The 12,653-nt window shown below is 33.6% G+C and overlaps 3 protein-coding genes across 3 annotated transcripts in view; all 3 read left to right on the top strand.

Annotated features, from left to right (window-relative positions):
- Positions 1-2,610, top strand: part of LOC119831032 (sialin) — a 29,572-nt gene extending 26,962 nt beyond the window's left edge. The window contains exons 9-11 of the mRNA XM_038354253.1: positions 558-661; positions 1,121-1,241; positions 1,529-2,610. Of these exons, the coding sequence (XP_038210181.1) occupies positions 558-661; positions 1,121-1,241; positions 1,529-1,735 (432 nt within the window). The 3' untranslated portion in view covers positions 1,736-2,610. The remainder of the gene's footprint in view (positions 1-557; positions 662-1,120; positions 1,242-1,528) is intronic.
- Positions 2,611-5,642: 3,032 nt separating this feature from the next.
- LOC119831228 (probable RNA-binding protein 46) lies at positions 5,643-8,100 on the top strand. The gene is made up of 4 exons (XM_038354518.1): positions 5,643-6,308; positions 6,614-7,095; positions 7,265-7,472; positions 7,743-8,100. The coding sequence occupies exons 1-4, from the start codon at positions 5,643-5,645 to the stop codon at positions 7,914-7,916; spliced, it is 1,530 nt and encodes a 509-aa protein (XP_038210446.1). The 3' UTR covers positions 7,917-8,100.
- Positions 8,101-9,092: 992 nt separating this feature from the next.
- On the top strand, positions 9,093-11,066 carry LOC119831031 (aspartate--tRNA ligase, mitochondrial-like). The gene has a single exon (XM_038354252.1). The coding sequence runs from the start codon at positions 9,172-9,174 to the stop codon at positions 11,038-11,040; it is 1,869 nt and encodes a 622-aa protein (XP_038210180.1). The 5' UTR covers positions 9,093-9,171; the 3' UTR covers positions 11,041-11,066.
- The last annotated feature ends 1,587 nt before the right edge of the window (positions 11,067-12,653 follow it).

Raw genomic sequence — 12,653 nt, 5'->3', positions numbered from 1 at the left:
TGGCGTCGTGGCAAGAGCAGTAGTAGTAGCAGTAGAAGTAGCAATAACAGTTGTCGAAATGGCGTCGTGGCAAGAGCAATAGAAATAGAAGTAGAAGACGCAATTATACAATATAAGTAGCATTGAGGTCCAGGATCTTAAGCTTTAGAAGGGTGATGACGCTTTCCGCCGTCTGTGTGTCTATATGCTTAGATCTTTAAAATGAAGCTGCATATTATTTTGAAGGGATTTTTTATATAGAGTGGTTCAAGAGAAAGGTTTATATGAATCATAACTTAGAAAAAGTGGGGAGAGGGGTTTTACTCTTAACTTCACTCATGCGAAGCCGCTTGCAAAGCTAGCAATTATATAAAACGAATTACCGCCCGCGGCATCGCACGCGTATTCGAAGGAATAGATACAGTTCCTATACTTTATCAAAATAGTTCCTTTTCATATGGGATTTCTGGTATAATAAACTGTTATTACGCTTTTGTTGAGAGTTGATAAAATGGTTTAGGCGTGACGAAGAAACAGATAGACAGCACATTCTAATAATAATAAAAATTCAATTTCAGACGATATTCATGGTAGCGGCCGCATATGCGGGTAGCGTGACTGGTTGCATCGTGTGTCTAACTATAGCCGTTGGTCTGGGAGGCTTTGCCTGGTCTGGATTTAGGTGAGGAATTTCTCTTTTCGGATTCTGTAACCCAAAGGGACACTGTCAAATATCACTAAGGAATAATGTAACTTACCACTGGTGAGTTTTGAAAAATAATTTTCAAAACTCCAGTAGTTTCGGATCGTAGTTATTAGAACACACGTAGAATGTTATCCAAGGAAATCACGAAGAAACATTTCATAAAGATACAATCAACTGTTTTGGATGAAAATATAAACGTCCATTCATCCTCACATTGATATATTTATTTTTATTTATTTATAACAATATCCATACATACATATATTTTTAAAGTTTACATTATATAAAGCCGATGTTTTCCTAGCTAGATTGCTGTTAAATTGTCATTTAAATAATGCAATAATTAAAAAATAAACAAAAATAATTATTTGCCGTCATAACTATTTAAACTACTAAGTAGTAAGTAGTAAACTTAGTTTGTGATTTGTATTTCAGCGTAAATCATCTAGACATAGCGCCGCCTCACGCCAGCGTGTTGATGGGACTGTCCAATACTGTGGCGACTCTGCCCGGCATTGTGAGCCCGCCGTTAGCTGGCTCTATTGTTACTGATAAGGTAATTTATTTTAATATATGTACAGAAAATCATTAAAAAAAAAGCAATAAAAGCCTCTGTACTATAATTATTTTGTACATTAAGGTCTTGAAACCTTCGTTTATAAGTGGCACATCTATTTTATTCCTTTTTTTCTTGAGGTTACTTATTACAAACATGCAAAATTAATAATGTTACTTACAAATTTTCATAAATCGGTGTAAGCCACAAAATATGGCTTTTTTTGAAAAAAAAAAAAATTTTTAACCAAAATAAAATCTTTCACCAACACAAATGTCTCCTTGCAGACGGCGGAACAATGGCGTTACGTGTTCTTCATATCCAGTGCTATATACATGCTCGGAGCGATCGTTTACTTCATATTTTGTTCTGCGGAGAAGCAGCCCTGGGTTCTCGAAATAGACAACGATGCGAGTTTCGATACGGACGCAGCATCCGTGACTACGGCGAGAGGATATGATAACAAGGCGCTGGACACACATTCGGAAATGTGATATAGTTGTATAGAGTTTAATATAGTGTACACTCAGCTCGATAAATGGTTATATACGGTTTAATATGGTGTACACTTTGTGTGAATAATATAAATGGTTAAATACAGATTATGGCATACATTACACTACTAGAATTAAGCATAAAACTTTGATTCTCTAAAAGTTAGTTGGTGTTTTCTTTTTGTGGCAATTTGCTTCAATCATTTAAAAAGAAACTAGATGCACAATAAAACACGTTTTATTATAGAATCAAATATCTCACTTCACACAATTATTTTAACCGGATGATTCTAATCAGACTAATACAATAAATTCACGAAATTATTGTATTGTCACCGATCCTTGATAATTGCACAAATTCTGAAAAAAATCTATCCGTTTAAGGTGTATCAAAATCGAGTCTAAAGGAGTCGGTTACATACAAATATAGAGGTCAATAAAAGCGTGTTTAAAACTTAAAACTGTTGTCCTAAAATGTGATTGTTAAAATTTTTGACTAGAAACAATCGCTTAAGTAAAATCAAGTTTATTAGTATCATTTTAAGTTGTATTCATAAACTAGCTAGCTCAATATACATCAAATTAAATTCAACATTATTTGCATGATTAAAAGTCGAATTTACTATACACTGATAGTCCTTTGGATTTTTTGATCCTGCTTGTGTATCTAGTTCTTTTTATGATCGAAGGGTAATTGTAACGTAAATGTTAGTATAACCCGACTGAAAAAAAGAGTATTTAATTATTACATAAATGGTCAAATACCAGTTATCGAATTTGACTGTGTTTTGTCAAATCATGTTGTTATACCCATTGCATACATACAGTCAACAAAAATATAAGCGTAGTCGGGTAAACTTTATTTTCTCAATGTCAATGTATATATATATATTGTATAAACTTCATTATGTATATGAAGTTATTATTATTGTGATAAGAAGTATTTTTTTCAATGCAGCTGTTTTATTGTCTATGTAGTGGAAAACACATACAGTTAACGTGTTTATGTTATTACTCAAGTATTGTATCCGGTTAAAAATAGTTGAGTGTTATTTTGTTTTTCTTATGTATTAGTCACTATGGCGCTAGTGTCGCAAGTATAAAATAATTCGTCTTTTTGAAGAGAGTTAGTTTGGCTAAATAAGTAAAAATCGAATCAATCAATCAATCAGTAGAAAATCAAAGCGTAATATATAACTTCAACTACTTTTAAGAAGACATAATTATATAAGACTAAAAACGTATATAAGATATGATTACAAATTGGATTATATATGTATATAAAAAAAATGTCTGTTTTAGAGATGAAAGACTTTTTAACGATTTAATCATTATATTATTAACCCGACGTTTTTAACACTTTACAGCGAGCGTGGTCACGGGGAGACCTTAAAGAAAAAAGTATTTAGTTTCTATATGATATACTCGCGTAAAATCAAACACAAGAAAATACTATATTTTACTTTTCCAAAAAAATACATTGTCAAATACTGCATGTACAGATGTTTAAAAATTTTATAAAAATTAACAATTTTGTGATATGTATTAGATATGTATAAAATCAAATAAAACTGCTAACACAGTGAGTTAAAATTTGTTATTTAATAGTGTTATATTTACGTTTATTGACTGTGTTAGTTTTTGAGAGTCCAATGTAGAAAGTGAAATAGATACGGAATATATGAAATTTTCTAAGAGATCTGAATTCACGTATATATGTAGTATTTCATTGTTTTTAAATATGATAACTGTAATATTGGAAGCAACTATTCACATTCGCCTGATAAAAAATGGTCAAAAATGTTCGAGCAGCGTTGCGTGAAATATTCATTCAAATTAACACCTTAATTCACGGCAGTAAAGCTCAAAGTCTTTTGTATCTCTCCTTAGAAAACTCTACCGTAAAATCGCGTAAGCAAAGTTTTGTTTCGGACAGTTTTTGAGCTTGATTTCATTTGTTTTTAGTACGTGAATGATTCTTTACCTTGTGTATGTTTGGTGTATGAATGTAAGATACTTTTAGATTACTGAAATGGAGAATTTCCAATAAAATCGCGGTACATTTTTCAATTATCAATTTTACCAGTAAGAGAATATATATAATTTGATAATCTGTGTTTAACAAGATAAAATGAAAAAAAAAATAAACAAAATATCAGAAGACAATGTAAATTGCTGAAATCCAATGCCAGCTGTTAATCTGTTCGTTTTAATTTGTATATTTTTGAAATGTATATATAATATAAACTAGAATGTAATATGCGCGAGCGAAGATATATAATATGTTTGAGTTAACCAAGATCAATAATAAATGTAACATAACTATTGATCTTATTTTATGTTTAACTTGATTTTTTTTTTCAAGTACTCAAAGTAGTTCTGAATTTTACTTGTTTTTTTTTTGTTTCAACTTTTCTCATTATTTTTTTCCTATTATTTAAGATTTTGTATCCATTTTAGAATTTGGTACTTCTCCCCAGAGATGAAGACGTCACCCTCAAATTTTATAGATTTGTTTTTAGTTATTATACTCTATAATTGATAAGCCTCGCAAATGTATAGATTCCAGTTAATGATGTTCCATATCAGTTTTGTATGTGTGTTGTTATATTACTATGATTCCATTATATCTGTGATGATATAGATTTTATGAATTCGATTTTGTTTTATTTTATACAAATTCCTTTAAAAGAAACCCATCATAAAAAATGTGTCATCTCATTGCATGTCGATATCATAAAAGAAACACAAATATTATATAAGAAATAGGTAAAATTATTAGACTAGTGATATTTTAATCGTACGGTGGTCTATGATCAATCGACTTAATTTCTTACAATTTGTTAGTGTTAGTGACATTCTAGCGTCAAAACACCTGTGTAATTGTAATAAATCTCTGTATATAATGAAGTTGGCAGCGGGGGATATAAAGCCTTGTCTCCTTCTGCCTTCAATCTGAGCTTAGAAATGGACCAATGAGAGACCGCCTCTTTTTTATTGCACTCTTGTTATTTATTGGGTGTCCGATTATCAAAATATATGTCTTATTTATGAAACAGCGGGCAACCGCTATTTCACCATCCAGTAGTTCCACCAACCAAAAGTTGAGAAAGTTTTGGTTCGTCTGATGTTAAGGGAACATTATCGTCCATGAAAATTTGGTAGGACTAGTGCCAATGGTTTACCCACTTCTAAAGGGTAAAGGATATGAAAAGAATAAACGATGAATGTTTGCCAGGATGGATGTTTGTTTGTTGCTATTTCACGCAAAAGCCACTGAACGAATTTTGATGATAAGTGGCAGTTATGTAGCTTAAGTAGTTAACAAAAGTAATATACATGTCATCAACACTCATCAGGTTTCGAATAATGCTATATGTAAAGTATAGTATAATACTATCGATATATTATTGTTTGAATTCAGAACGTTATAAATCAATATCAACGCCATCTTTTGCGAAAAATTGTAATGCCAAATGGTACCCTTTCTTTTTAAATTTTTTAATTCCATTTAGAAAGTTTCAAAATTACTCTTGTAATTTCTTATTTATTAAATATTTTATAAATGTAGAATATTTTGAGAAACCAAGAACAAAGTATTGTCTACAAAAAAATGAATGTTAAATTATTATACTTATATTTATGATACACCTTTTCACATACAATTTCATAAATATTTTACTTTTAAATTATTCTGACTAATAATTTAATACATTAACATTAATTTTTTATATGATTTTGTAAATAAATTTAATAAAAAGTCACTCAAAAGAACATTCGAAATCAAACGCACTACGTCACAACCGCCGAATCCGTTTGTCGGCAAATATAAAAGCAGGCGGCACTTTGTCGCGCCGCTCTTTCGCCGTTACTTCGATTTGAGACGTAGATCGCGTTGATTGTTAAAATGGTTGATCGTAATCAGAATAACGATATTTCTAGAAGATTGTTGGGCGTGATGCAGAAGACTGGATATCCTATCGTCCAACACAATGGGCAACGAAAGTTTGGTCCACCGCCAGACTGGACGGGACCCCCACCGCCAAAAGGCTGCGAAGTATTTGTTGGCAAACTCCCCAGGGACATATTTGAAGACGAACTCGTCCCGATATTCTCTTCTGTCGGCAAAATCTACGAGTTACGACTGATGATGGACTTCTCCGGCTCCAACAGGGGTTACGCCTTCGTCACGTACACCACAAAATCTGAGGCCACTACCGCTGTTCACGAGCTAAATAACTACGAAATAAAGCCACGGAAGCATATAGGGGTGGTTAAGTCTGTAGACAATTGTCGCCTTTTTATAGGGAACCTTCCGAAGAATAAAACTAAAGAAGAGGTGTTCGAGGAGCTGTCGAATCGGGTGTCCGGTATCGTCGATGTGATAATTTACAAGAATTGTTCCGATAGGCGCCAAAATAGGGGCTTCGCTTTCGTGGAGTTCACATCGCACAGGGCGGCAGCGATGGCCCGGCGCGCGCTAGTGCCGGGCTGCGTGAAGCTGTGGGACCGGGAGGTGCAGGTGGACTGGGCAGAACCAGAGCCAGATATTGACGACGAGAAGATGAAACTTGTGAGTAGTTTTTCTATTTGCTTTGCGAACGTTAGTTTATTGAAACGTGTTTCGAAACTATCCCCCTAGTCCTAAGTCCATGGCAAAGCAATGTTATTTCGTATAACTTTTTGTTATAGGGTAGAACTTCGTTTTTCCATCACACTTTTTTTCTTTTCGGGATATATCATTCCTTAATATCCTATACGGTATCTATTGTTTAAGTTTAGAATGCAAGATCATTATTATGAATAGTAATGCGATGCGTATATAACTTTACGTAAACAACGATGGCTACGTGATTTGATACAGTTTATCTATTACAGGTAAAAGTTTTATACGTTCGTAACTTTGATATTCGGACATTACCCGAAACTATAAAAACGATATTCGAAACTGCGATAAGTAATAAAGTCGAACGGGTAAAGAAAATATACGACTATGCATTCGTACATTTCTATGAGCGCGAACATGCTGAGCTTGCTATGGCGAAATTGCAAAATGCGGAGATAGACGGGAGTAATATTGAGATACGTTGGGCCAAGCCGGTCGATCGCGACTTGTACCGTATACAGAAACTAGGGAGAGGCAATGCGAAGTTTAATAATAATCTGGACTTGTCTCAAACTTTGATGCTTTATAAACAACACCTACAGAAGAAGGAATACGCTAGCAGCCCTAATGACGAAGGCATCGGGTCGGCTTGCGCAGTGGAATCTCCGTGTTGCTCGCCCATTGAGTATAAGCCAGCTTGTCAGACTGATAGCTACACAATGGCTCCAGCTAAGCTCGAGTCCATGTGTAAAAGGTATATAATATTTTTTTAACTCTACACGCATTTATAGTTCATACAAATTTCGAAACTACCCTTCAATTACTTGCCACATTTTTAAAGCCACCCTTTGATAAACTAATATCTTCCAAGTAGGTGTTATACAGAAAACAAATTTATTTATAAATTGTTTATAAAATTCCAGGTACTCCTGGATGTCCCCAATTTACAAATACCATAAATACATAGATCCTACTGGAGATGACTTATGGGTTGGCAGCATTGAGTTGCCACATGTAGGCCAGCCTTTGCTGAATCCACCGAGGGTGATGGGTCCACTGATCACCAGACCTTGCTACTCGATACAACAAGCACATGTTGAGGCTGCCGAAATAGCACTTCATTCCCTAAAGGTACAGGATAAAATAGATTTTATAAAATTTGTTCATTTTTATTCAATTAGTAATTATTTCTTAAAAAAATTTTATGGTTATATTTGTTAATTAGTAGATTTTTTGGTTAATCTGATCAGAACCGAGGTAGTTTTAAATTTGAAATATCGTTTCTTGTACCTTCTGTTAAAAAACAGCTATAAATACGTGCATAGTTCTCTTTAGGGCTCAAATTTTTTTGAACTTCAAATAGTATGATCCTGTACAAACTTTCATCTTTAACAATTTCAGATGCTAAGAGCGAACCTCATACAGCGATCCACACATGTTTCTACACAAATGTACCAAGCTGTAGTACCCACTGTGCCTAATTGTATCGGTGTACCCTGTGATTATATGAATCCCCATCTATTCACAAGAGCTGCACCCCCAACCCTACCTGTCTCTATCCCAGCTATATGGTGAACTAGATATAAGCAGATTTAATTAAGACTTTATTGCTGAGCCAATAAAGATTTATTTTAAGTAACCAGTAAAAAATAAAAATTACAATCAAAATGTAAACTTATTCATGAAGAAAAAGGTTATATTTTGTTTCTCACAAGTTTTAGTGTAAGCTGTCCAATTTAATACAATCATGAAGATTGTAATATTGTTACTGGCAACACTGAGCAATTTGGTTGATTCTTATTTTGACAATTTTTTGTTGACTTAAAATCCTTTCTTGACTAGAAGTATAGTAGATTAGTATTTTGACTTGTTAATTACTTATTACTTAGATTTTTAGGCGTTATTTACTTGTGTAAAGCTGTCGTCAATGCTTCCTTGTGTTTATAATTGTATATTCAGAGAGAATGCATTGTCAAATCGTATGAGACTAACTTAATTTTTGACAATAAACTTTCAATAAATAAAATGGCTAGTTTTATTTTATTTTTATAGCTATACTATTAAAGTATAGTTTTGGAATTATTAAATTCTGTGGGTGGAGAAGGGCCACTTCTATGGACGGCTATATTCTGTTGTGTACGTAATGTACGCAAGTAGTATACGACAATTAACTACCCTTTTGGCCGGCTATACAAATAGGTCGAGCTGGTTCGATTTTCAGTTTATTAATGTTTAAATTCATATAGTCAGTATAGCGGTCTACAACATGAGATATTTTTTTTTATGTTAACAGTCGGCATTGGAGTTAGTGGGACGCCAAAGGACTGGGAAGGGTAAGGAAAAGAATATGGGCCTCCGGCTCCCCTACTCGCCGAACGAAACACAGCAGAATGCTGTTCCACGCCGGTCTTCTGTGGGGGTGTGGTACTTCCCCGGTGCGATGGCCCCATTCGTGCCGAAGCGTGCTCGACTACCACATATAATAATTTTCTTTAATAAAATTTTGAACGTCAAAATGTCTTCATATTCGTCTCATATAGCAGTGCAATGTTTTATTTCTATAATAGTATTCTTTATTTGCATATTGTGTGTACAAAAATTAACAAAGATTACAATACGATCAACATTAGCCACAAAGGGTATGGAAATTTCATTACTATGTTTTTATGTAATCAAAATGTGTGAGCAAGTTTGGAACGACAAGTAAATTGTCAATGTCATTCTAAATCTGACAACTGTGATGTCATTTTGATAATAATAACAGTTGTGTCAATGTGTGATACTGGGAATGGGATGTTATTAAATTTTATTTTCTCTACGAAATTGTGCAATGATGTTGCGGAGAAGGATTTCATCACTTATAAAAAGTTCCTTTGTAATTGAAACGGTATTATCAAGAAAAGCTTTCATAAATAATGTAGTTTTAAGAAAATGTTATCATAGAAAATACACCCATACATGTTCCAGGGTATTCTCTACAGAATGTCATCAAACCAAACAAAATTATACTGACGATGGAACAATACAAGAAAGTAGCTCTTTTACTTACAGGACACATACTTGCGGTGAACTTAGGCTTCTCAATGAAGGTGAAAAAGTAACCTTATGTGGATGGGTGCAATTTACTCGACTTTCAAAATTTTTACTTTTGCGAGATTCGTATGGCCTCACCCAGTGTGTAATAAACGATTCTTCTATAGATATATCTAGTATTCCACTTGAAACCATAATTAAAGTTGAAGGAACAGTTATATCACGACCAAAGGATATGATTAATCGTGAAATGAGTACTGGGGAGATAGAGGTTGCCTTGGAGCGTCTAGAAGTACTGAATAATGTTGAGAAATTGCCTTTTAATTTACGCAAATATCAGAAACCTAAAGAACAACTCAGACTTCAGTATCGGTATGTAGATTTAAGATTTCCTGAAATGCAATATAATTTACGGCAACGATCGCTAATGCTTCACAATATGCGCAGGTTTCTTATCGAGAAACATAATTTTTGTGAAGTTGAAACGCCAACATTATTCTGTCGTACTCCAGGAGGTGCAAGAGAATTTGTAGTACCTACACATCATTCCGGACTGTTCTATTCCCTTGTGCAAAGCCCACAGCAGTTTAAACAAATGCTAATGGCTGGTGGACTCGATAGATACTTCCAAATTGCTAGGTGTTATAGAGATGAAGCCACCCGACCAGATCGGCAACCAGAATTTACTCAGTTGGATATAGAATTGTCATTTACAAATTTAAACGGAATTTTATCGATGATCGAGAAGCTAATGTTTGAAACATTCGTTAAAAAATTACCAAAACCTCCATTTCCACGAATTACTTATAAGGATGCTATTGAAAAATATGGAAGTGATAAACCAGACATATCTTACGGTTTAAAACTGATAAATATTACGAATATGTTTGGTCATATTTTGGAATCAGCATTCACAATTTCTTATACCAACAAATTAGGTAAATTAACAGCCAAGTATAAGGATCAAATAAAAGAAATCAAAAATAAATATAATGTAAAAGTTGTATTTGAAGAGAATTTGCAAAAGGAATTTGGGACAGACATTACCAATAATGTAAAAAGTGTTTTAAAATCAAATGAATCATGCATAATAGCACTAGGAGACAGAGTAAATGTATGTTTGTGTTTAGGGGAAATTCGACAATTACTAGCATCTCTATTAAAATCAAATGATTTGTTAGTTGGGAATGATGCAATGAAGCCCTTATGGGTTGTAGATTTTCCTCTCTTTTTAAAAGGGGATAATGGCTTGGAGACCTGTCATCACCCATTCACTGCACCACATCCAGATGACTTCCATTTGTTAGAGACAGAGCCTCAAAAAGTGAGGTCGCTGGCTTACGATTTAGTTCTAAACGGCAATGAAGTTGGTGGTGGTTCTATTAGAATACACAATGCTGGGTTACAAGAGAAAATATTGAATTTACTGAACATTGATTCCAGTTCATTAAAACACTTTTTAGATGCACTAAAGAGTGGTTGTCCTCCCCACGGAGGTATAGCATTAGGTATTGATAGGCTTGTGTCTATCGGTTGTAATGCAGAGTCTATAAGAGATGTTATTGCATTTCCCAAGAGCCATGAAGGCAAAGACCCTTTATCGGGCGCACCAAATACAATAAGTGAAGATGACAAAAAGTATTATCACATAAATGTTGTTCAATGATTTTAATAAATTGTTTTATTTGGTTAGCTTTTGAATTATTTCATTCGTTAGTAGTTTGCAACTGACTTCAAAAAAACTTTTTTGTTTGGTTTTTGTTGTCGTATCTATTTACTTGGCGAATAAATTTTTGTGATTCTTTCTTTTTATTCGAAAGCTGGTCTATCTGTGATAATTTGAAGGCGGTTAAGTTTTTTAGATATTATAATAAGGAACATTGTGTAAAACAAGATATTTAATTTGTTTATAATTTTATTTATATTTGAATATAAAATAAACTTTAGTAAATACGATCTGTATCTGTAATGTAAAAAAACGCTATGAATTAAGAATAATATCTGATATTCCTGGGAAATGGATTCTTGGGGTAAAAAAAAAACAAAAAAATCCCAACACTCTTTTAATAACATTTCCTGTGATTTAATACAACGCCCTCTAGTAGATAGACGTAGTATCATGCAAGCCGCTGGCTCTGAATTTACTATTTAGTTCAAAAACCAGCCTCCAGCCTGCTAGCGGGGTTTTTAAACATCTCGATGGAATGAAATTGAAAATTACCTAAATACGAATCGTTTTTGTCTTCGAAGCACCTACGCTTTGTTATTGTGGTACTCACAAACTATTATTATTAAAAATATTAACGTTATCTTTGTAGTTATCTAGATAAAAAATATTTTATACATTCTGTTTTTAATTTTTTCTGAACTCGGTTTGATCTTTGTAACATTGACTAGTTTTTTATGAAATCCAGGGAGCCCTGTAACTGTGGACATTCCTCGATCGGTGTGCACGGAGCATCGTTACTCTTTCTCAAAAACATGGGTTTACAGACACAGCCGGGCTTGCACTTCTCTTGCGAATCACATTTAAACCTAGCTACAATAGAAATACATGTTTCTGGTGGACATGACTTCTTGCAGTATGTGTATTCTTCGTTTTGCCCGCATACTATATCTGTAACATTTTATAGTTTAATGTAACAATGCGATCATAGTAACTAGTAAATATTTAATGGGTAAAATGGGGTCCTCGTGGTGTAAACTTAGTTTGTACAAATATGTTTGCAACGACAAAATATGTTTGCACAAACGTGTGAACGTGTGGTTTGAGTTAAATCGAAATATATTTTTTTGTCACTCATGACTGTTTTCGTTGTTAACAAAGTAAATTTCCTTTTACACCAAAAATACAATTTTTGCTTAAATAAGACCAAGTCAGTACAAATTGGATGTTTTTATCGCACTCCTACGTATACACGAAATACATATATTCAGATAATGAGTAGAGACGACGTAGTTTTAAGTTGTCATTTATTTAGGTTTCCATCCTTTACTTAGGCCGCGTGGTCAAATAAAAAGTGGCAGTTGTCTTATAACACGTTGAATGTTGTGAATGTAATATATAGGAGGCATCAACCAGAATTTATACATTTCGGAGTGATTTAAATGTGCATCATAATGAATCCCCCCATGGGATGAGATGTTTCCCTGTGACGTCACTTAGCCTCAAAATGTCTCCAGATAGAAAAAGACAAAGGAGGTAAAAAAAAACAAATAAACACTCGCATTTAGGTAAAATTAGTAAGAATAGTGTATTTTACTGAGTTAAGTATATCT

Source organism: Zerene cesonia, chromosome 13, assembly GCF_012273895.1.
Source record: "Zerene cesonia ecotype Mississippi chromosome 13, Zerene_cesonia_1.1, whole genome shotgun sequence".
In the NCBI taxonomy this organism is placed as follows: Eukaryota; Metazoa; Arthropoda; class Insecta; order Lepidoptera; family Pieridae; genus Zerene; species Zerene cesonia.
This window is presented reverse-complemented; position numbering and strand designations above follow the sequence as displayed.